The sequence below is a fragment of the Dunckerocampus dactyliophorus genome, chromosome 4 (genome assembly GCF_027744805.1).
Source record: "Dunckerocampus dactyliophorus isolate RoL2022-P2 chromosome 4, RoL_Ddac_1.1, whole genome shotgun sequence".
Lineage (NCBI taxonomy): Eukaryota > Metazoa > Chordata > Actinopteri > Syngnathiformes > Syngnathidae > Dunckerocampus > Dunckerocampus dactyliophorus.
Window position 1 is genome coordinate 910,537 of NC_072822.1, and position 23,206 is coordinate 933,742.

At 42.3% G+C, this 23,206-nt stretch overlaps 1 protein-coding gene across 4 annotated transcripts in view; it reads left to right on the forward strand.

Annotated features, from left to right (window-relative positions):
• The first annotated feature begins 211 nt into the window (after positions 1–211).
• LOC129179306 (spermatid perinuclear RNA-binding protein-like) overlaps positions 212–23,206 on the forward strand; it is a 37,398-nt gene continuing 14,403 nt past the window's right edge. For 2 of the 4 annotated variants that reach the window (XM_054772398.1, XM_054772399.1), the window contains exons 1-5: positions 212–395; positions 17,075–17,265; positions 17,350–17,515; positions 19,352–19,499; positions 21,855–21,958. In XM_054772398.1, the coding sequence (XP_054628373.1) occupies positions 288–395; positions 17,075–17,265; positions 17,350–17,515; positions 19,352–19,499; positions 21,855–21,958 (717 nt within the window). In that variant the 5' untranslated portion in view covers positions 212–287. Of the gene's footprint in view, positions 396–13,373; positions 13,520–15,100; positions 15,177–17,074; positions 17,266–17,349; positions 17,516–19,351; positions 19,500–21,854; positions 21,959–23,206 lie in introns of all 4 variants that reach the window. The other 2 variants (XM_054772401.1, XM_054772400.1) reach the window with 2 other exon arrangements.

Below are 23,206 nucleotides of genomic sequence, written 5' to 3' on the forward strand. Positions count from 1 at the left end.
TAAAAGCTACGAATATGCCGACAAACAAAGAGATGGGGGTGTTTTGTGCTGAAATAAAGAAATGAAACCCACAAATAAACAAACTGATAAATCAAACACAACAGGCTGATGCTCTTTTCTAGACGTTTTTGTGCGAGATTGTCAGTCTTTACCCGAACATGAGGAGAACCTGAGACTCTTCCCACGATAGACGATCTTCGTTCGGCTGGAGGAACAGTGTAACGCATGCGCATGCTGCCCAGACGCTGCGTGGTGACAGCAGCAGCCCGGCTTTGGTCTTCCTCTCCATGCCGTCCCGGTGCGAACCCACGACCGGAGCCGGACCTAGTTTCCTGTACGGGAACCAAGCGAGCTCAGAGAGGCCGACCATTCCTCTTCTCCGGTGCTCGTTGACGGTAAGAGTTGTGTTGTTCTGACGGCTTGGTTTCGGCGGGGCAGTCCCGCGAGGTTCGGTTCGGTGTAACCCAGCTTTGACCCCCCCCCGGACTTCCTAAAGACACTTAATCCATCACGTTTGTTGACGGGATGGTAAAATACTGTAAGATAAGAGTGTAAATGACTAGTTTTGACTTGAATAGCGTCACACGCGCAGCCCACGAGCCGTCCTGAAGGCGCGAAAAGAACCACTTTGTCTTTCAGACTTCACCTTTATCGTGGTTTTGAACATTCTCACCTGTCAGGTTTCGCCCCCACGGAGCACTTTGCCGCCGTGCACCTGCACCTTGAATGTCACATGACCAAGCACCGCTTACCGGCACTGCAGTAGCGAATACAACAGTGGAAGTTGGCACGTGTGTGGTGAAAAAAACACCACTAAATGGCTGAGCTTGTGTACAAAATCCAACACAAGTCAACAATAAGCTAACAAAACTTCTTACTTTAAGAGATCAGAAGGCTATGGAGATAGAAGGTGATGATAATGAGGTAAGAGGTGGAAGTGATGAGACAGAAAGTGTGCATGTGAAGATATAAAGTAAGTGTGTATGTGTTACATATCCTTTTGAAGGATGAAGGCATATACTGTAAAATGGCAGTGCTGTTGTTGGTCATGTGACTGCAGAGGTCTCCTGGGGTGAAAAGAGAGGAAGGTGAGCAGGGTATGTTCTCTGCTGCCGCTGTAGCTTACAGTATGTTCCTATCTCCTCCGTCACGTTGGTTTATTTCTGCTCTTTTACGAGCATGCTCTGCCGAGACCACCTTTTAGCGTGGACCACCCAGCGCAGGTTTGCCTGGAAGTCATCTTGTTGGAATGATGGAGGAATAAAAAGACGTAGCAGGAGGGATCAGTGTTGCCAGCTTAGCCGCTTTGTTTGTATATATATTTAGCCAGTAGTCAGACCCCTCCACGTACTCCCCCCAACCCCTCAAAAAAAGCTACTGGCGACAAATCTAGTGGATAATACAAAAGAAAATAATAATACAAGAAGAACATTTTAGAAGAATTTGGGGATATTTAATAATAAATAAAATAAATAAAATTTAACAAAATAAAAAATATAAAAAATGAATGCAAAATAAATAAAATAAAAAATGAAAAGAAAAACAACAGCAAAATATTTTAACAAGAAACAATTTTAACAAGAAGCAAAATTGCAATTTTACGAGAATAAACTTATCAGCAAAAATAATGTCATTTTAGTAGCATAGAGTTGAAAAATACAATACATACTTTAGAAGTTGTTATATTATGAGAAACAAAACAAAACACAATAAATTTTTGGAAAACTAAGTTGGGGGGAAGTTATAATATTATGGAAATAAAGTCATCATATAAGATGAAGAAAAAGAATAGTAATAATACAAGAAGAAAATTTACAAAGATTCAAGAAGAAAGTTCAAATATTTTAAAATTAATAAAAGAAATAATGATAAATACATAAAATAAAAAATAAATAAAAACACGTAACATTAAATACATACAAATAACTAAAAAAGAAATAAAATAGTAAATTCAAAGAAAAACAACAGCAAAAGTGGGGAAAAAAGAGCAAAGACTGAATTTTCGATAGGCTTTTTCATCTACATAAAAAAAAATCCATATTCTAACAAGAAAACTTGCAATTTTACGAGAATAAACTCGTAATATTATGATGAAAAATAATGTCCTTTTATTGCCATAGAGCTGAAATATGAAAGAAAAATATGTTCAAGAAAGGAAAAAACAACAACGTTGTCATTTTGGAAAAAGAAAGCCATTTTGGTTTTTGTAATGGAAACATGTAAAAATTCAGCGTACGTTTCCCGGTTAGCGTATAAAACGGCGTGTTGTCGTGTTATTCACAGGCCGCATGAGTCCAACCGTGTTTGCCTCGTATTGATTTGGACCAACAACAAGCTTCAGATGAGTGGACTAAGAAGATCGTTGGGTTGGTGGTGTTGAGCGTGGGCGAAGCCAACATGTTTCCCAAAGGTCCTGGGTTGAGGAAGGAGATTGCGGAAATGAAAATGCACATCAGGCTGCGGCGCGTGCAGCGGAATAATAAAGTTGTCAGCGAGGAGCCGTGGCGGCGTCCTCTATGGACTCACACAGACAGTTCACCGCTCCTCTCCTCCTCATACACGCTAAACATACAGTACCTGTACTTTTTAAAATAAAGTTTTGACACTCCTAGCCGTCTCTGCCTTTGCTTCTCTGAAGGCTTTGTTCATGCTCCAAATTCCCATTCCACAGACGCATGGGAGACGCCAGGAGCCAGGAGACGCATTCTCGGTGGGAAGGTGGGATTCTACATTGCATCTCTGACTTATATGGAAGCCACATTGAGCAGCATTTTAGTCATATTCCTCCACATTTCCTTCGCAATAATAATAATAATAATAATAATATCCTAAATACTGTAGTAATCAATAGTAATAATAAAAACGACTTCAATTAAAAACATAAAAAAATACAAATAAATACAAATGCAACAATGACATAAATAAAAGTGGAAAAAATGCATAGAAAAGTGCAAAGTGCATAGAAAACAACAAGATGGCCGCCGTGGAGCAGTCACACAGGTTGGCAGGTCCTGTGTGTTTGCCACAAAAGCGCTTGAAAAGCCCTAAAGGACGATGGCTTTTGCCATCATCTTATTTGTTACTTGTTTTTAAAGCTCTCTATTTGTTGCTGTGCCTAACATTTCCACGAAAAAAGGATGACCAAGTCATGTATCCGGTAAAGGTGAGCCAACATCTCCTCTTCACAAGAATACTGGATGAGGGCCATGCTAGGCCGCTCCCTGGTAAACATGAACTGTCTCAGTCTTCTAAACCACTTTCGGGAGTTGCACACCTTCTGGTCATCCTGCTTCTTGCTGGTGATGTTGAAACAAATCCAGGACCATTACAGCAGAATGTAAACCATCGGGATGCTAGGCTACATCCACTGTTAATGGAGCTATTCCAACTCCTTCCTGGACACCAATCACTGGAGCCTGGGTTACTTCCACTGTTACCCAGGCTACTTTTGTTGCTACCTGGGCCTCACCATCTAACACTAACAGGGCCCCAAGCATGGGTAGCTGGGCTCCAGCCACAGCCAGCTGGGCTTCAACCATTGCTAGCCGGGCTTAAGCCACTGTCTGCTGAGCCTCAACCATTGCAAGCCAGGCTTCAGCCACAGCTAGCTGGGCCTCAACCCTTGCTAGCCGGGTTTCAACCACAGCCAGCTGGGCCTCAACCACCGCTAGACGGGCCTAAACCACAGCCAGCTGGGGCTCAACCATCGCTAGCCGGGCCTCAACCACAGCCAGCTGGGCCTCAACCATCGCTAGCCGGGCCTCAACCACAGCCAGCTGGGCCTCAACCATTGCTAGCCGGACCTCAACCACAGCTAATCGGGCTCCAACCACTGCTAGCCAGTCTTCAACCACTGACAGCTGGGCCACAAACGATCAACAACAACAGCAGCATACAGGCCGCCGATGAACAGTTGCTGCTGTCTTCTTGCAGTGGGGGTGCGCCGAGGCTCCGGAGTGGGCTAGCAGCTCCAGGGAAGCTAAGAACACCAGGGAGGCTAACAACAACAACAGTAGCATCCAGGCCACCGCTGAACAAGTTGAACAGTATGGACACACACTCACACAATAAAAATAAATGTGGGGTAATTAACAGGGCAATCCACATGAATCGGACATGGAATGTCTTTCAGACGGTTAACAACTCTAGATTAATCTGGGACTCAAAAGCAAAACCAAAGGGTATATTGGGTGGTCACCTTAATATACGCAGCTTAAGATCAAAAAGTGAGCAGATCAATCACCTTTTGACAGAGTCAAATCTAGATTTCATTTGTTTGTCAGAAACATGGCTTAAGAAAAATTCTCCCTCTGCTGCTGTTAAAATTCCAGGTTATGTGGGATTTAGGAGATTTAGGGGATTTATGTGAGAGACACCATTCAGTGCAGTGATTGAATGATCTGGAACGTATCGGCCTTAACATGATTCTTGCACCTCAGATGTCTTTCACTCATAGTCGTGTATCGTCCACCGTCCTCTAACATGAACTTCTTTGATAAGTTGAAGGAAATATTACACCAGTGTGATTTTAAAAAGGAGGTTATTATAATGGGTGATCTAAACTTAAACTGGGAAGATAAAAATTCAAGAAAAAAGCTGAAGCAGATAACTGATAGTTTTAACTTGGTCCAAATAGTAAAGGGTCCTACACGGATTACAACCTCTACCAGTACTCAAATTGATCTGATTTTTACCAACAGGCCCGAAAGAATTACAAAATGATATAATATGATAACTGGGCTGTCAGATCATAATTTGGTACTTATATCTAGGAAATTAAGTAATAGGCGAAATGTTACACTTTCTGGTAATAAAGATTTCATTGGTATCCCAAGAAATAAACAGGAAGCTTTCAAAACAGCCATAACAAACTTGAACTGGGACAATCTACTTTCAGACAATGATGTGGAAATAATTAGTCAGAATTTTATAGAGAACATACAAAGCAAAATCAAGGAATTCACAGTCAGAACTAAACGCAAAAGCCAGAAGCAGTCTCACCCATGGCTGACTGACATTGTCATCAAACTCATGAAGGACAGAGATAACGCTTTAAAAGTAGCCATAAAAACTAAACTGAGCCATGACAGGCAGATATTTACTATACTGAGGAACAGAGTGATTAGACAAATGAGAAAAGCTAAAGCAGATTTCTTTATTTCTATTATTGAAAACTGCCACGGCAACTCGAAAAGCATCTGGACTCAAATAAATAAACTAACTGGTCAAAATCATACTTTTACGAAAGAAATTAAATTAAAAGTTAATGGTACCATCCTACAAAACCCAACTGATGTGGCTGAGACATTCAATCATTATTTTGTCGAGTCGGTTGCGGACATAGCTCGGAGTTTCCCAGTTCAATATAATGAGTGTACTACTAGTACTGTCATAGCAAACAGAAATGAGCCACAGTTTGTTTTTAAGATTCAAGAGAGTTTTATTGTCATGTGCATGGTAAAACAGTGGTTCTACTATGCAATGAAAATCTTATTCTGTTCATTCTCCCAAGAAAAGAAAGAAAACACAAGAAAGAATAAGAACATAAGAAACATAAATACCAATAAATTAAGCAACAACAACAGAAGAGACATTAATACAAATAGATAAATAAATAAATAATAAAGTTCTATAAGTGTGTGCGTGTGTTGCGTGCGGCGTGTGTGAGTGCTTCGTTGAGAAGCCTGATGGCCTGTGGGTAAAAGCTGTTTGCCAGCCTTGTGGTCCTGGACTTCAAACTCCTGTAGCGTCTGCCTGACGGTAGGAGTGTGAATAATGAGTGTTGTGGATGTGTACTGTCCTTGATGAGGTTGTGTGTTCTTCGTAGGACTCTAGTTTTATAAATGTCTTGCAGTGAGGGGAGGGCTGCCCCAACAATGTTCTGTGAGGTCTTGATCACCCGCTGGAGTGCCTTCCTATCACGTGTTGTACAGTTACCGTACCAAACAGTGATGGAGGCGGTAAGGACACTTTCCATAGTGCATCTGTAGAAGCAACTCAGGATTGTGGTGGACATGCCAAATTTCCTCAGTCTTCTCAGGAAGTACAGTCTCCTTTGGGACTTCTTCATAATTTGTTGGGTGTTGTGAGACCAGGTGAGGTCCTCGCTGATGTGTGTGCCAAGGAACTTGAAGGTTTTCACCCTCTCCACCTCAGTCTCATCAATAAACAGGGGTCTATGCGGCTCCTTTTCCCTTGTTCTTGGGTCGATGATCATCTCTTTAGTCTTATCTGTATTGAGAAGGAGATTGTTATCACGACACCAAGCTATGAGGTCCGCCACCTCTCTTCTGTATGATGTTTCAACACCACCAGTGATCAGTCCGATGACTGTAGTGTCATCCGCAAATTTAATGATGCTGGTGTTGTTCTGGGAGGCCACACAATCGTAGGTGAAGAGCGTGTAGAGGAGCGGACTCAGCACACACCCCTGTGGGGTCCCAGTGCTCACAATTCTTGAGCTGGATGTGCGATTGTGGAGTCTGACTGACTGGGGCCTGCCTGTTAGAAAGTTAAACACCCAGTTACAGAGGGAGGGAGACAGGCCAAGTGTGAGGAGCTTATTTGTGAGTTTGTGGGGGCTGACTGTATTAAAAGCAGAGCTATAGTCTATAAATAGCATTCTGACGTATGTGTCCTGGCCCTGTAGGTGAGAAAGGGCTGTGTGGATGGCAGTGTTGACTGCATCATCCGTGGACCGGTTCTGGCGATATGCAAACTGTAGAGGGTCCACAGTTGCCGGGATGCTCTTTTTGATGTGGGTCTTGACTATTCTTTCAAAGCACTTCATTACAGTAGGAGTGAGTGCTATAGGGCGATAGTCATTCAAGCAGGTCACGTTGCTCTTCTTGGGTACGGGCACTATGGTGGTGGACTTAAAGCAGGTCGGTACAGATGCTTGTGCAAGCGACAGGTTAAATATGTCAGCAAGCACATCAGCTAGCTCTGATGAGCAAACCCGAAGTGCACGTCCTGTTGTTTTGTTCAGAACCCTGCGCACATCAGCTGATGTCACCATGAGAGGTGAGTCCTGTGTGCTCCCCAAGTTCAGCCACCCTCTCTGCTCATCAGGAGATTGGGTGTCAAAGCGGGCATAGAACTCATTCAGCTCATCTGGAAGTGTGGTTTGGCTGGACGTGGCTACGCTACTCTGCTGTCGATAGTCTGTGATGTGCTGGAGCCCCGCCCACATGCGCCGGGGGTCTGAGTTGGAATAGTCGCCCTCCAGCTTCTGTCTGTACTGTCTTTTGGCCTCTCGTATGGACCTCCTCAGGTCATATCTGGCCTTTTTGTAGTCCTTAGCAGTGCCCATGACAAATGCAGTCGAACGAGCACGTAGCTTAGCCCTTACATCACAGTTCATCCACTGTTTTTGGTTAGGGTATTTTCTGTAGTACTTGGTGGTGGTAACAGTCTCTATGCATGTGCTAATGTAGCCAGTAACAGCAGAAGCATATTCATCCAAATCAACAGTACAATCTTTCCTCCCCGCTGCAGTTTTAAACACATCCCAGTTTGTGCAGCCAAAGCAGTCCTGAAGTACTTGATCAGTTTCTTCATTCCACACTTTAACTGCTGTACTTACAGGGGGAGCTTGTTTAAGAAGTTGTCTGTATGTTGGATAAAGGAATATAGAGATGTGGTCGGCCTTTCCAAAGTGGGGTCTTGGAACAGCCTTCAAAGCACCTTCCAGGATGTTATTTTCCCTTGTGGGAAAGCTCACATGCTGGTAATATTTGGGGAGGACAGTCCTGAGGTTACAGTGGTTGAAATTGCCAGATATAATGAATACAGCGTCTGGGTGTTTGGTCTCGTGTTTATCAATGATGTCATGCAGGAGGCCTAGTGCGTTAGCGGTGTTAGCTCGTTAACTCTAAATTATTAAAGAAACTCCTGAATTTCAATCTTTCCACAAACTGTCTTAACTTGTTACAGGTTTAACTTGTTAAACCTGTGTCTATAACTGAAGTCACAAAAGTGATAACATCTCTCAAGACATCCAGAGCAAAGGATGTGTATGGGATGGACACATTCATACTTAAAGAAGTTAGTGAGTCAATAGCTGGTCCATTAACACACATTATTAACGCTTCACTAAGTCAGGGCATATTTCCAGAAGCGTGGAAATTTGCTGCCGTTGTTCCAGTTTTTAAAGGAGGGGATCCTTTCCTCACTTCAAATTACCGGCCTATTAGCATATTACCCACTGTCTCAAAAGTTTTTGAAAAACTGGTTGCCAAACAAACCATTGACCACCTCAACAATAGCACTTTCGCACTGCATCCAATGCAATTTGGGTTCAGAGCGAACCACTCTACAGAAACTGCCACTTGCTACTTTGTTGAAAAAATCAAGTCATCCATGGACCGGGGACGGGGGGCAGTGGGTGCTGTCTTCCTTGACCTGCGGAAAGCATTTGATACTGTTAATCACTCTATATTATTAAAGAAACTCCTGAATTTCAATCTCTCCACAAACTGTCTTAAGTTGTTACAGTCATACCTCTCATCTCGCTTTCAGCTGGTTAAAAATCATAACCATAATTCCAATGTCTTAGGGTTATCAACTGGTGTCCCGCAAGGCTCAGTACTAGGCCCACTTCTATTCAGCATGTACGTTAATGATCTCCCTTTTGTGTGTGAGTCATGTGACATCTTAATGTACGCTGATGACACAGTAATCCTAGGTCATGGGAAGATGGCAGGGGAGGTAACTGATGCAATGGTGAGAATTACATCCTGGCTAAATCAATGTTGTCAGTTAAATGTTACAAAAACGGTCTGTATGTTTTTTTCAAGGATGAACAATTCAAACATGAATCCGGTCATTTCTGTCTCTGGTGAGAGGCTACAGGTTGTTACAGAATTTAAATATCTAGGACTACACATTGACTCGAATCTCAGCTTCAAAAATCACATAAAGAAAGTCTGCAAAAAGGTAAAGTTTAAAATGTCAAATTTTAGATTTATCAGAAACTCTATCAATTGAAGCAGCCAAGATATACTTCTTCTCTATGATTATCTCTCACATCACTACTGTCTGATAAGTTGGTCTAATGCACACTCCACTGTAATGAAACTACTAGAATCATGATATAAACAAGCACTTAAAACACTGGATAAAAAACCTTTCAGATACCACCATTGCCATATTTTGAAGAAGTATAAATTGCTGAGCTGGGAAAATCTCATCAAATACAAAAACATCTGCCTAGTATATAAGATCTTGCACGGTTTGGCTCCTCCTCCACTATCCGCTTTCATAACATTTCGGTCCTCCGCTACCAGGGCCACCACAGGTGCCACTAAAAAAGATTGCACAATCCCAATCAGGGAAAACTACATTTAGCCAGGCTGTATTCTCATTTAGAGCATCCCATCAATGGAATACAGTACCACAATCAGTCAGAGAATCTTCATCATATCACTCTTTTAAACTCAATGCTAAGAATTGGCTTGTTGAATGGCAAAGATGTGTGCACTAGCAGTATCACTGGTACTATCCATTATTTTACCTGCGTCAGGTAGCGAACAAATGAAATGTAAACGGTAACGTAGCCAATATGGCTGGCTTGGCGGTGTTTGTATTATAATTTTTCATTTTGGTTTTATTAATTTTATTATATAACTTGTACTGTGGGGATATGTAATGCTGACTGTATTTCTGTCTATGTCTGTTGTGTATGGTTTCTTTTTTGTTGTTTTGTTTTGTTGGGTCTATTACCGTCTGGCAAAGGGACTGCCGATGAAAATTAGCATTTCGGCTAACTCGGGTACATTTATTTTCTGTAAAGAAATGTTGATTAATGCACACTGTCCCTTTTTAAAAATAAAGAATTTGAATTGAATTTGAATAAATCTGAATGTAAAAATAATAAAATAATTAAAATAATAGCTGACGTAAAAGCCAAAAAATAAATGCAAATACATCAGAAAAGTGTAAAAAAAAAAAAAAGATAAAAATGAGTACAAATGACTTAAATAAAAGTGTACAAATAATGGACAAAAATAATTCTTAAAAACGACTTAAATAAAAATGTAAAAAAATAATACAAATAAGTACAAATCAAAAATGACTTCAATAAAAGCGTGAAAAATAATACAAATAAATACAAATCAAAGATTACTTAAATAAAAGTGGACAAAATAAATACAAATAACAATGACTTAAATACAAATACAGGTATTCTTTGTCTTATTTGCTGTTATTATGTCTACTATATTGGGTAATAGGAGTGTAAAGGTGACTATAGGGGTGTTATTTCATGTCTACAGGGCTCTAATAATGTTAGAAACCATATTTAGAAAATTGTAATCCTGTTTTTATGTCATATGTCTTATTTTGTGTTATTATGTCTACTATATTGGGTAGTAGGAGAGTAAAAGTAACTGTAGGGGTGTTATTTTATGTCTAGAGGGCTCCAATAATGTTAAAAAGGTGTTTTTAGAAGACTGTAAAGAGGTTTTCTGAGTACCAGAATATTCCATTTATTAACATTGAATCATACATTTACATACGGAAATGGGCTTGTTGTGGTCATGTGTGGGAGCAATTAATGGCGATAAAGGAGGGCCAAGTGTATCTAGAGGGGTGTGACTACTGGCTAAATATAGTGGCTAAGCTGGCAAGACAGATCCCCGGTGCTACATCTTGTTCCAGGTGTGTGAGGAAGTGAACGTACGCTAAAGGCTGCGTTGCATTGAAACGGGAAAGACTTTGAAGGCAACCGGCGTGAGTGAACAGATTGTGTTGACTTTTTCGGTGCCGTCATTGTGTGCCACATGATAAAACTTCCTCTCATGCTGTCCTAGTCCTGTGTACATCCCCCCCCTCAGCGGTCGCTGCTGCAGCTATAGAGCAGATCCACACCATCGTCTCTCAACTTCAGAACCAGCACCCCCAATCCCTCCTCCTCATCTCCGGTGACTTCAATCATGCTTCCCTGTCCTCTGCTCTTCCCACCTTCACCCAGTCTGTCAAATGCCACACTAGAGACAATAAAACTTTGGACCTCCTGTATGCAAACATCAAGGATGCATACACCTCATCCCCCCTCCCCCCGCTGGGTCGTTCTGATCACAACCTCGTCCATCTCGTCACAGACTACACTCCAGTAGTGAATAGACAACCCCCTGTGAAGAGGCCTGTGAAGCAGCGGTCTCAGGAGAGCAGTGCTAGGCTCAGAGACTGCTTCCAGACAACAGACTGGGAAGCGCTCTGTAGTCCCCATGGCAGTGACGTTGACAGCATGACACACTGCATCACAGACTATATAAACTTCTGTGTGGAGAACACTGTGCCCACCTAGTTGGTGCGGTGTTTTCCCAACAACAAACCCTGGGTGACCTCTGAGATTAAGGCCCTGCTGAATAAGAAGAAGAGGGTCTTCAACTCGGGGGACAAGGAGGAGCTGTGCAGAGTCCAGAGGGAACTCCGGCATAAGATCAGGAAGGGGAAGGACTGCTACAGGAGGAAACTGGAGAAGCGGCTGGAGGAGAATGATGCCAGGAAAGTCTGGAGAGGCCTGCAGACCATCATAGGCCATGGTAAAGGAGTGGGGAGAGACCAAGCCAGTGGGGACAAGATCTGGGCAGATGAACTCAATCTGTTTTTCAACAGATTTGAGTCTGCCCCCCCTCTCTCCCCTACCAACTCACCACTCTTCACCCCCACATCCCCATCCCAGCCATCCTCTACCCCCCTCTCCATAACTGACGATCAGGTGAGAAGTCAGCTGAAGAAGATCAAGGCAAGGAAGGCCCCGGGACCGGACCGCATCAGCCCTAGAATCCTCAAGGACTGTGCTGACCAGCTCTGTGGAGTTCTCAGGCACTTGTTCAATATCAGCCTGAGCCTGGAGAAAGTCCCGGCCCTGTGGAAGACCTCCTGTGTGGCCCCGATACCAAAGACACCGCGTCCCAAGGAGCCTAACCACTTCAGGCCTGTTGCCTTGACCTCTCACCTGATGAAGACCATAGAGAGGATTATCCTGCAGCACCTGCGACCCCTGGTGGGCACTCAGCTGGACCCCCTGCAGTTTGGTTACCGGCCTGGGATCGGAGTGGACGACGCAGTGATCTACCTGCTGCACAGATCACTGCTACACCTGGAGGACAGCGGGAGCGCTGTGAGGGTCATGTTTTTTGACTTCTCCAGTGCCTTTAACACCATCCAGCCGTCACTACTCAGAGTGAAGATGGAGAGTGTGGGAGTAGACCAACACCTGACTGCATGGGTTATAGACTACCTCACCAACAGACCACAGTATGTGAGGCTCCGTCACTGTGTGTCTGACATGGTACTCTGCAGCACAGGTGCCCCTCAGGGTACGGTGCGCTCCCCTTTCCTCTTCACCCTCTACACCTTGGACTTCACACACAACTCCACACAGTGTCACATCCAGAAGTTCTCCGATGACACAGCCATCGTTGGTTGTGTTTCAGAGGGGAATGATCTGGAATACAGGACGGTCATCAGGGACTTTGTCAGCTGGAGTGAGCTTAACCAGCTGCAGCTCAACTCCAGCAAGACAAAGGAGATGATCATTAACTTCCAGACGAAAACATCCCATTTCACACCGGTGAACATCCAGGGAGCGGACATAAAGTTGGTAGACAGCTACAAATTCCTGGGTGTTCACCTTGACAACAAACTGGACTGGTCCGTCAACACCCACGCCCTCCACAAGAAGGTCCAGAGTCGCCTCCACCTGCTGAGGAGACCGAGGTCCTTTGGTGTGTGCAGGACTCTTTTACGGACCTTTTATGACTCTGTGGTGGCCTCAGCCATCTTCTATGCTGTGGGCTGCTGGAGAGGGGGCAGCACGGACAGGGACAGGAGCAGGATCAATAGGCTGATCAGGAGAGCGAGCTCTGTTCTGAACGGTCCTCTGGACTCCATGAGGAAGTGGGGGAGAGAAGGATGTTGGCTAAGCTGACATCCATCATGGACAACACCTCTCACCCGCTACATGACACTGTGGGTTCCCTTAGCAGCTCCTTCAGCAGCAGACTGTTACACCCACGGTGTAAGAAGGAGAGGTTCTGCAGGTCCTTCATACCGACCGCTGTCAGGCTCTACAACACCTGCACCACCTGAACCATGTTGTAGTCACTATGTATTCTTTACTTGCGTATCTTGCTTGCTGCTGTAACAAGCGAATTTCCCCGCTGTGGGATAAATAAAGTACAAATACAAATACAATAGTTGCAGCGCTCACTTTCAGCTGCCAATGAACTGTTGCCGCCAGTCAGGAAGGAGGCCAGATTTGGGCTTCATTACTCGGGAGCAAGCATTTCATCTCTTTTCTTGTGTCGGCACGTCAAACCCAAGTGAGTTTTTTAGCCTTTTTTCCCCCCTCGTCTCGTCTGCAGCTGGCTGGCAGGATGACATTTGAGGGCGTGTGACAAGATAAAAGTGAAATGAATCAAAATCCCTGCTGTGGAAGCCATCCAAGTAGCCTCAGTGCTCTCCTAGACAAGAAGGTCCAAGCGGAGGATGGAGGACACATGAGAGCTGAGTGCGTCCTCCAGCATCCTCTCTTCTTTCGCCTTTCTTTCTGTTTCCTTCTTTTTTTCCTGTATTCTTTTCCTTCTTCTTTCTTCTATTTTTTTTCTTCTTTTTATGTCTTCTTCATCTTTCTTTCTTCCTTTTATCCTTCTTTCTTCTTTTTTTTCTGCTTTCCATTTCTGCTTTTGTTTTTCTGCTTTTTCCTCTTCTTTTTAGTTCTTTTTTCTTTTTGTTTTTGCATTTTCTTTTTCCTATACTTTAGTCTTTCTGTTTCTTGCTTTTTTGTCTTTCTTCTCCTTTCTTTGCTCTGTGTCCATTTTTTTCTTTCTCTTTTCATCTTCTTCTTTCATCCTTCTTTCTCTCCTCTTTGTTTTTTCTTGCCATTTCTGCTTTTGTTTTTCTTCTTTTTCCCTTTTTTATTTCTTCTTTCTTTCTTCAATCTTCTTCCTTTTTCATCTTCTTTTTCCTCTACTTTCTTTTTATTTCTTCTTTGTGTTCTTTCTTCTTTCCATTTCTTTATTGACTTTCTTCTTCTTTCTTCACTCTTTTTCCTCTTCTTTCTTCTCTTTCTATTTTTTCTTCTTTTTTCTCCTTTTAATTTCTTCTTTCTTCCTTCCATTGTCTTGTTTTTCTTCTTTCATCCTTCTTTCCCTCATCGTTTCTCTTTGTTTCTTCTTTCCTTTTTTGTGTTTGTTTTTCTTCTTTTTCCTCCTTTCTGTTTTTGTCTTTTGTCTTTCCTCTTTCTTCTATTTCTATTTTTCAACTTTGTTATTTTTCCTTCTCTTTCTTCTTTTTATTTCTTCATGTTCTTCTTTCTTCTTCATTGCTTCTTTTTCTTTTTATCTTTCTTCTTTTGCTTCTACTTTCTTCTTCTTTCTCTCCTCCTCTTTTGTCTTTATTCTTTCATCTTTTCCCCTTCTTTTCTTATTTGTTTTCCTTCTTCTTTTCATTTTTCTTTTTCCTCATCTTTTTTTTAGTCTTTTTTCTCTTTGTTTTTCCTTCTTCTATCTTCTGTTTTATTTGTTCTTTCATAGTTTTTTCTTTTTGCTCTACTTTCTTCTTCATTTTCCCTCATTCCTCTTCTTCTTCTTCTCCTTCTGTGTTCCACTCATTGTGATTATTATTGTTGTTCTTATCTCTTCTATTATTATTTAGTGTAGGTAGCCAAGATGGTGGCTATTGAGGTTATTGTGTTGTGTTGAGTGTCCATGAGTGCATGCTCACCATTGAGGCTTTTGTGAGTGCAACCTGTGGGTACTGAGTACATTGTGCTGTACATGTACTGAGCACTCAGCGTACTGAACATACTAAGTGTCCATAGACGAGTGTGCACTTCAGGTACGCTACAAGTGTAAAGTGCACCGAGGGAGAGCCAGCCCAAGAAAGGCTTGGTGATGATTGTGCCTTTTTTGTGTCTTTGTGGTGGAAGCAGTTTGTCATCCTGCGGAGCCACGTGACCTCATTTTGCTCGTGTCGCCAAACAAGAAGCACACTGAGCGCCTAATGTTGACTTTTTCCTTACTTCAGCTACACGTGCAGCCTGAATGAATGTGTACTGTATCATGCTTGTGCCTTCCATCTTACACCACAGGACGCTTTCAGACATCAGACTGCATGAGGAGACCCTGGTCCTCACCGATACGTAACCCCCCCGCTGCCTGAACATGGTGAGCCTTTTATATTAGTATTATTACAGTCTTTCCCACAGGACTGCAATAAATTTTTTGAAAATTAAGTTGGGGGGGAAAAGTTCTAATGTTCCGAAAATAAAGTTATTGCGGGAATAAAGTCAAAATATTCAGAGAAAAAGTTGCATTCTAACAATAAAACCAAGTGTTAATCTGGTGAGTAAAACTAATGTCATTGTAGTGATGAGCAACGATTGATATAGTGTGTAATAGTGTAATAATGCTTTACATGTATTCTTTACAATGTATTCTTTACTTGCGTATCTTGCTTGCTGCTGTAACAAGTGAATTTCCCCGCTGTGGGATAAATAAAGTACAAATACAAATACAAATACAAATGTCGTGAATGCTGTTTAATGTACATGTGGACGAGTGCGACTCGGTGGTGGTATGACCCTCACAACCAAAAGCCCCCCAGACTGGTGGCCATGAATGATGAAAAAGTCTCAGTAATGAGTAGCGCTCACACGCTACCACCTAAAAGGAGAGAGGGAAAACGTTTGACCTTGTCGTGATGCTTGGCCACGTGGTTAGACGCTCACCTTCAGGCTGGGAAAAGATGAGCACTCAGCTGCTTTTCCTTCCCGCCCCAGGGGAGGGACGGGCTCCCACCCGACTCGTCCATGTCAGCAACATTAGGAAATGGCGGCCGTATGTGGGTCACCACCAGATTGGCAGCGGCGCAGGTGGCTTCAGGTGTCGCCGTCGCCAGGCAGATTGTGACTGACAACAGAAAAGAGATGTCCTGGATTGGAGTCCCATGCACGCTGTTGTTTCCTACAGGACCGCAATCTGTTTGTGGTGTTGGGGGTGCTGCATGGTGATGCAATCGTGTCATTTTATACGGTTATAAAAAAAAAAATCTAAATTCTGTAATTGAAAAAAAATGCTTTTTATTAAATATGTTTTTGTAAAAATGACATCTTTTGTAAAAATATGTTCCAGGACAAAGCTTTGTGTTATGATCAGTTTTTACACGCAATGTTTCATCTTTTTGTCTTGGCTTTTTCCCCCTATTTTGTTTTCTACGTTGGGCTGCACTATCCTGCCAAAAGTAATTTCTTGCTTATTCTTATAATCTTTTCAAAAAAAGATGATGTTATGTTATTTTATGCTATTTCATCTTAGGTTGTGTTATTATTTTTTTTTTTATTTGACCTTATTTTACTTCATTTTATTTTATTTTGTGTTATTTTATTTTTTTAACCTAATTTTACTTTATTTTATTTTATATTATATTATTATTTGATTTGACCTTATTTTACTTTATGTTGTTTTTCATTATTTTCCATTTCTACAATGTGCTGCGGTCCCACAATAAAGGAGCCACGGTCCGCAAACGTCCCTTGGGCCGCACTAATTCATAATTAAACAACAAAAATACTGCAATAAAGTACAAATTAAATTAATACATTTTTATATCGTAAAAAGGCTAAAAAAAAAAATCATGTATAATGTATTGTGGTTACATTATGCCTTTTGCTTTACTTTTACAATTTTTGCAGTTTTTAAAATTGTATTGTAGTTCTCATTTCATTTCATTTCATTTTACTTCATTTAATTAAATTGAATTTTCTTTCTACAATGTGCCGTGGGCCCGTAATAAGCGAGCCGTGGGCCACAAATGTCCCTAATAGTGAGAGAATTTTCAAAAATGGCAATGGAATGAAAATAAAAGTAATTCATTTTATATTGTAGAAAGTCTGAACAAACCCACGTGTCAGGCTTTTCTCATTACGTTAAAAAAGGTTAGGTATTTTTGCAGAGTTTTATTTCTACAATGTGCCAACAAAAAAACAAGTAAATGGCACCCGCTGCTCGTTGAGAAGAGCTGTGCTTTCATCCAAACCATCTCTCTGTCCCTCTGCTCCACTCAGAGGCGCTTCCAATCCTTGGCCAACGACGACCGCCATGTCATGGCCAAGCACGGTAGCATCTATCCGGCCCCCGAGGAGCTGGAGGCGGTCCAGACGCTGGTGTCCACCGTGGAGGCGGCCCTCAAGAAGGTCTCCGATTGGCTTGACGGCCTCAACACTTCCGAGGTGGACGAGGCCGCCGACGGCACAAAGTGAGGCTCTGACTGACTTCGATGTCTCTTATTGCTGGGGATGTCTTGCTTAACTCACACAAACTGCACTCCACGTGTCCTCAGGACGGACGCCACGTCCACGCTGTGCGGTGTGACCAGGGTGGGTCTGCTGTCAAAGGGCCTGCTGATCAAAGACGACATGGACCTGGAGATGGTTCTCATGTGCAGGCGGAAACCCACCAAGCCGCTGCTCGACACCGTCAGCGCCAATCTGCCCCTTCAAATCCAGGTAGGCAGGAGCAGGAGGAACTGTGATAGCATGATAGCAGCTCCCTTTCCAAACCCTCCTTGCATCAACATTTGCAATAAAAGTGAGTGTTGTAACGCATGGGTTAGTTCCTGCCGCAGTACAACTCCCCTTCTCTCTTTAATTACCATTGTTAACTTTCTACCAAGTAAGCTAACAAGCTAAATAGTCCAAGAGAATTGTGGGTGCTTGCACTGGCGATGTCATGCGACGCGCTCATCTCTAACAAAGAGCTACAAAAGCAGGGTTGTCCAAAGTGTGGCGTCGTGGGACATTTGCGGCATTTGTAGAAAATAAATACAAGTGATTACAAATATAATTAAATTTAAAAAACAGAAAAAATTGTAAAATAGAGCAAAATGCACAATTTAATGAGAAAAGCCTGTTTTTTTTACAATATTAAAATTAAGAATTTTTATGTTATTGTATTTTTTTACTACATAATTATTCATTAGTACGGCACGTGGCTCGTTTGTTATGAGGCTGCGGCACATTGTAGAAGTTAAATGACATCGCATTACATTAGAAATAGAATCAAATAAAAAAACAGCAATGATTGTAAAAATAGAGCAGAAGGGATGCGGCAAATTGTAGCTATTAAATTAAATGTGAAATATAATAAAATAAAAAAACAGCAGAAATGGTAAAAATAGAGCAGAAGCCATAATGCAATGAGAAAAAGCAGAAATGTTGATAGTGATAACTACTAAGCATTTTTTAGCCTTTTTACAATATAGAACTAAAATGTGTTATTATGAATTATATTTACAATAAATATAAAGAAATATCAAAGTGGGGGTGGGGTTCATGGTTCATGGTTCATGGTTCATGGTTTTAATTCATCTTGAACATGCATACAAGTCAAACAGTTGCACATCACACAATACAGTTCACAGTTTTGCATGTCCAAAAAGGAGTAGGAAGAAGCAAAGCTTATTTAATCCTACCCCTCATCAGCTTCACATCAATTGCAATACATTCACTCACCTCTTTTTCTTCCAGGTATGCTTTGTAAGGCTACATGACAATGTAGTGCGATCATAACAAGGTTTTCACTTACTACAAGGAAGCTACAGGCATAATGATAACTGATAGAATGATTGAAGAAGTGTTTGATTGATAATGAATGAGTACAGACCATGTAGTCACCACAATGAAGAGTTAATAGTCAGTATAGTAATGGTTAGATGTTGTATTGTATGTACACAGTGGTTCAGGTCTCTTCTTCTTTGTAGTTTGTGAACATCAACTGCTTGTACTTTTTCTTAAAATCGCTCATTGTTGTGCATTGTTTGAGTTCCTTACTCAATCCATTCCACAACTTGATTCCACATACAGAAATGCTGAAAGTTTTCAGTGTTGTCCGTGTATTTGCTGGTACGTTTCCTTTTTACACTTACCAAATAGCATTACTTTAGTTTTACTGAGGTTCAGGGATAGTCTGTTTTTATCAAACCATCTTTTTAGTAGAGTTAGTTCATCTGTGATGTGTTGTACTAGCTCTGGTGTGCTGTCTCCAGAACATAATGCGATTGTATCGTCTGCAAATAATACTAGCTTTAGGTGGGGAAGTATACTATTTCTTTGAGGTTGGCAGGTGTGGAATCTGCGTGGGTCGGCTGTATCTCATTAATAATGATTTCATTTCATTTTCAGAATATGCAGAGGGCCAATAAAAAACGGGCTGCATACCAAAAATGGCCCCCGGGCCCCCCTTTGGACACCCCTGTCCCAGCTAATGCTACACAAGCACGGTTTGCCTCAGTGTCCTTCCTGTTTGTAACAATCTCTTGACGTGCGGCTGCGCCTTCCTTGCAGACGTTGACGGAGGACAAATACGATGTGCGCTCATGTGTTGCCGAGGCCGCCGTCTTGGTCTGCAGCGGTAAAGACCCCCGCCTCAGCCTGAAAGTCACGCTGTCCTGCTTGGACATGCGGGGGGAGGATCAGGGCGGCACACAGCGAGGTAGGACGCAGCTCATCATTTTTTCTTTTGTATTCCTTTCAGTCTGGTCAGTAACTGGTCAGTAACTACTTCCTGTGGGCGTCCCGCCGCTCGCCGCCGTTCACTGACTGTTGCTTCTGTTGCCGTAGCTCTGCAGGTTGGCATGCCGGACGGACCCGTGGTTCCGCCCCCGGGGAGGCGTCCCCCCACACCTGCCAGCAGCATCCCCGGGTACAAGGCCCCCCCCCCATATGAAACCTCTCAGTCCCCCCCCCCCCCAACTAAAAGACTTCATTACCCAGCAGCGTGCCCTCCCCCAATGTCGTGTTGTCGATGGAGTTGATTTCCTCTCACTAATTACTGAGCTCATCCTGTTGGGGAGAATTTTGTGGTGTTTGGGGCAGAGCATGGAAGTCGCCAGCAGGTGGAGGAGGACAGCTCCGCCTCCTCCTCCGCCCTGCTGTCACGGTGCTCTCTGTTACGACAGGCCGCTCAGCCACGCCCACATTGGCCAATTGAAACATCTCATCTCTTAACTAACCATACATTTGAAAATCACCTTGAAATTTTGGAGCTTGGCGGCACTTGGCGGTCTGTCTCGGCGAGGCGGTGGCGGCTTCTGCTCGTCCCACGGTGGTCTGCCGCCTGCGGAACTTTCTTTCCATGTGGCCTTGTCACTCTCAGATGTTTATCTTGTCATCTGCTCTCACTCAGCTTCTGCTGGAGCCCCCCCGCCCCCAGCCTTCTTTAGCTATCAAAGTGGTAGGGGTGTAATGGAATCAATTCAATGATCTCAGTCACAATAACCCCTCAGAAAAACACAGTAGCTACTGTAGCGGCCTCAACCCACGGCAAGCTGAAACGCAACTCTGAACCCCCCACGTCACTTCCTGTCCAACACCCACCCAGCTTCCCAAGGGACACAACACTAAATACGCTTTTTAACATTATTAGAGCCCTCCAGACATGGGTTAGGGTTAGGGTTAGGGTTAGGGTTACTTAAACTCATTTTACTCAAGAGAAGGGAAAATAAGACATAAGACGTAGAAAACCTGTTTACGACCTTCTAAATACGCTTTTTAACATTATTAGAGCCGCCCGGTCATGAAATAACACCCCTATAGTCACAGTTACACTCATTTTACTTAAGAGAAGGGAAAATAAGACATGACATAGAAAACCTGTTTACGACCTTCTAAATACGCTTTTTAACATTATTAGAGCCGCCCGGTCATGAAATAACACCCCTATAGTCACAGTTACACTCATTTTACTTACTTACTTACTTTTACTTACTTACATTTTACTTATAGTAGACATAATAAGAGAAAAAAAGACATGCAAGACAAAGAAAACCTGTTTATGTCCTTCTAAATATGCTTTTTAACATTATTAGAGCCCTCTAGACATGAAATAACACCCCTATAGTCACTTTTACACTTCTATTACCCAATATGGTAGACATAATAAGAGAAAATAAGGCATGCAAGACATAGAAAACCTGTTTGCAACCTTCCAAATACAAGTTTTAACATTATAAGAGCCCTCTAAAAATGAAATAACACCCCTATAGTCACCTTTACACTCCTATTACCCAATATGGTAGACATAATAAGAGAAAATAAGGCATGTAAGACATAGAAAACCTGTTTGCAACCTTCCAAATACAAGTTTTAACATTATCAGAGCCCTCTAAGAATGAAATAACACCCCTATAGTCACCTTTACACTCCTATTACCCAATATTGTAGACATAATAAGAAAAATAATAAAGTTTACCTTGTAGGGGAGCAGAATGGGTGGTGAATAGGAAGTGATGTCGGGGGTTCAGAGGTTTTTTTGTATGATGGTTCTGATTATGATTATTATTGATCATGTCAAGCTGCAATAAAAGCCTGATACTTGTCCCACCAAACAATGTTAAACATTGACACCTAGTGACCAGTGTGGAATACTACATTCCCAGTTTGAATGGTGGTCTTATATTATGGCTTATATTTGTCTTTTACTTCATTGAGCCATTTTTATGATTGAAAATGCTTGTTTTGGGCAAAGAAAAGGTGTGATGATGGTACTGTTGCACCCCTACAATAAACGAGCTGCCTGTAATTGGACCTTTGCTAGCGTGGTCCCGTGCTCTGCACCTCGGGTGACAATAACACACTAATCTCCTCTACTGATCTGCATCCCAAGCCACATCTTTGGATCCTCCTGTCTGCATGACCCCTCTTTTCCCCCAAAGTACCTTCCCGCCTCTCAGCTCATGGGGTCAGATCAGTGGCTCTTCCTAATAATTCCAGCCCTGCTGCCCCCCTGCACTGTGTGTCCATGTGGGCCCACGCTGAAAGATCCTGCTCACCTTCACCTTTTCCCCAGAGGCTGACGGCGAGACGTTGCAGAGCAAAGAGGATGGAGACATGCTGGACGGACGCAAGTGCCGGGCGGCGCTGGCTTCGCTACGACACGCCAAGTGGTTCCAGGTGGGAGACGCTTTCATGACCCCCACCAAGGCTGCTTTCTTCCTCATGCTGTTTCTGTGGGCTGCTACACATCATCAACTCACACGCTCATCCAACGATTGGCTAACACAACACAGGGATGTCCTAACTTTGGCCTCCACTGAGGGCCACATACTCAAACATAAAAGGATGCAACTTCAACACTTGGATACGTTGTCAAATATGCTGACAACTGATCTCTGCTTTGTCACATAGCTGAAAAAAACACATTATTAACACTTTTCCCCATAATATTGAGTTTATTTTCATAAATTTACAACTTTTTTCTCTTAATATTTTGACTTTATTCTGACGTTAGCATATTCACACTGCTAGTGTGCTAGCATGACGTGTGTTGGAGCTGTGGACAAAAGTATTGGGACACTACACATAGTGAATTCAGTAATCTGGTGACTCAATACTTTTGTCTGTATATGTACACACGTCTTGTACTGGTAAAAAGAAGAAAAATACACTGGTCATAAAAATACACCATTTCAACTTCCTGTAATTATGTCATACAGACATAATATTTTAACTGTGTTATTGTAAGATAACTTTTTCCTCAACCTAATTTTCCACAAGTTTTTCAACTTTTTTTGTTGTTCTATTTTTTTATCATAATATTACAACTTTAACAAAAAAATCACATATTTCATGTGAATGCCTTTATATTTGAAAAAAAACCCATAGCATTTGCTTGAGTATGCGGCTATTTGAGTAAAACTAGGCGGTACCGAAGCAGCAAGCAGCATGATTTCTAATGATATGTTTGCTTCCTTTGTCATAAAGTAGAAGTGTGAAGCTTTCCTGCTGACGTTTGCTGTCATGTCAAAGCGAAGCGAAGCGTCAGCATAGAAATCCTTCAGGATGATGTTAAAGCTGAGCTAACATCAGTCACGCTTTGCGCTGCCATGGCCATCATGGCTGGATGTGGTTATATTATATTCATATGCTAATCACGTACAAGACATGAAAGAAGCCACATGCACATGTACGGTACTTCCCTACGACGACGCTTCTCACGTGGTGGCTCGTGGATCCTTTCTTATTCTCAAGTCAATGTAGAAATATTGGAAATACTGTCAAATACTGTAAATACAGTATGTTTTCATCATTCCAAAGATGACAAGTCATTTTAAAACACACATTTACTTGCTCTCACTTCAGTACAAGCATCAATAAAATAATCAAGGAATTCAATAAACCTAAAAATGAGCATGACTTAAA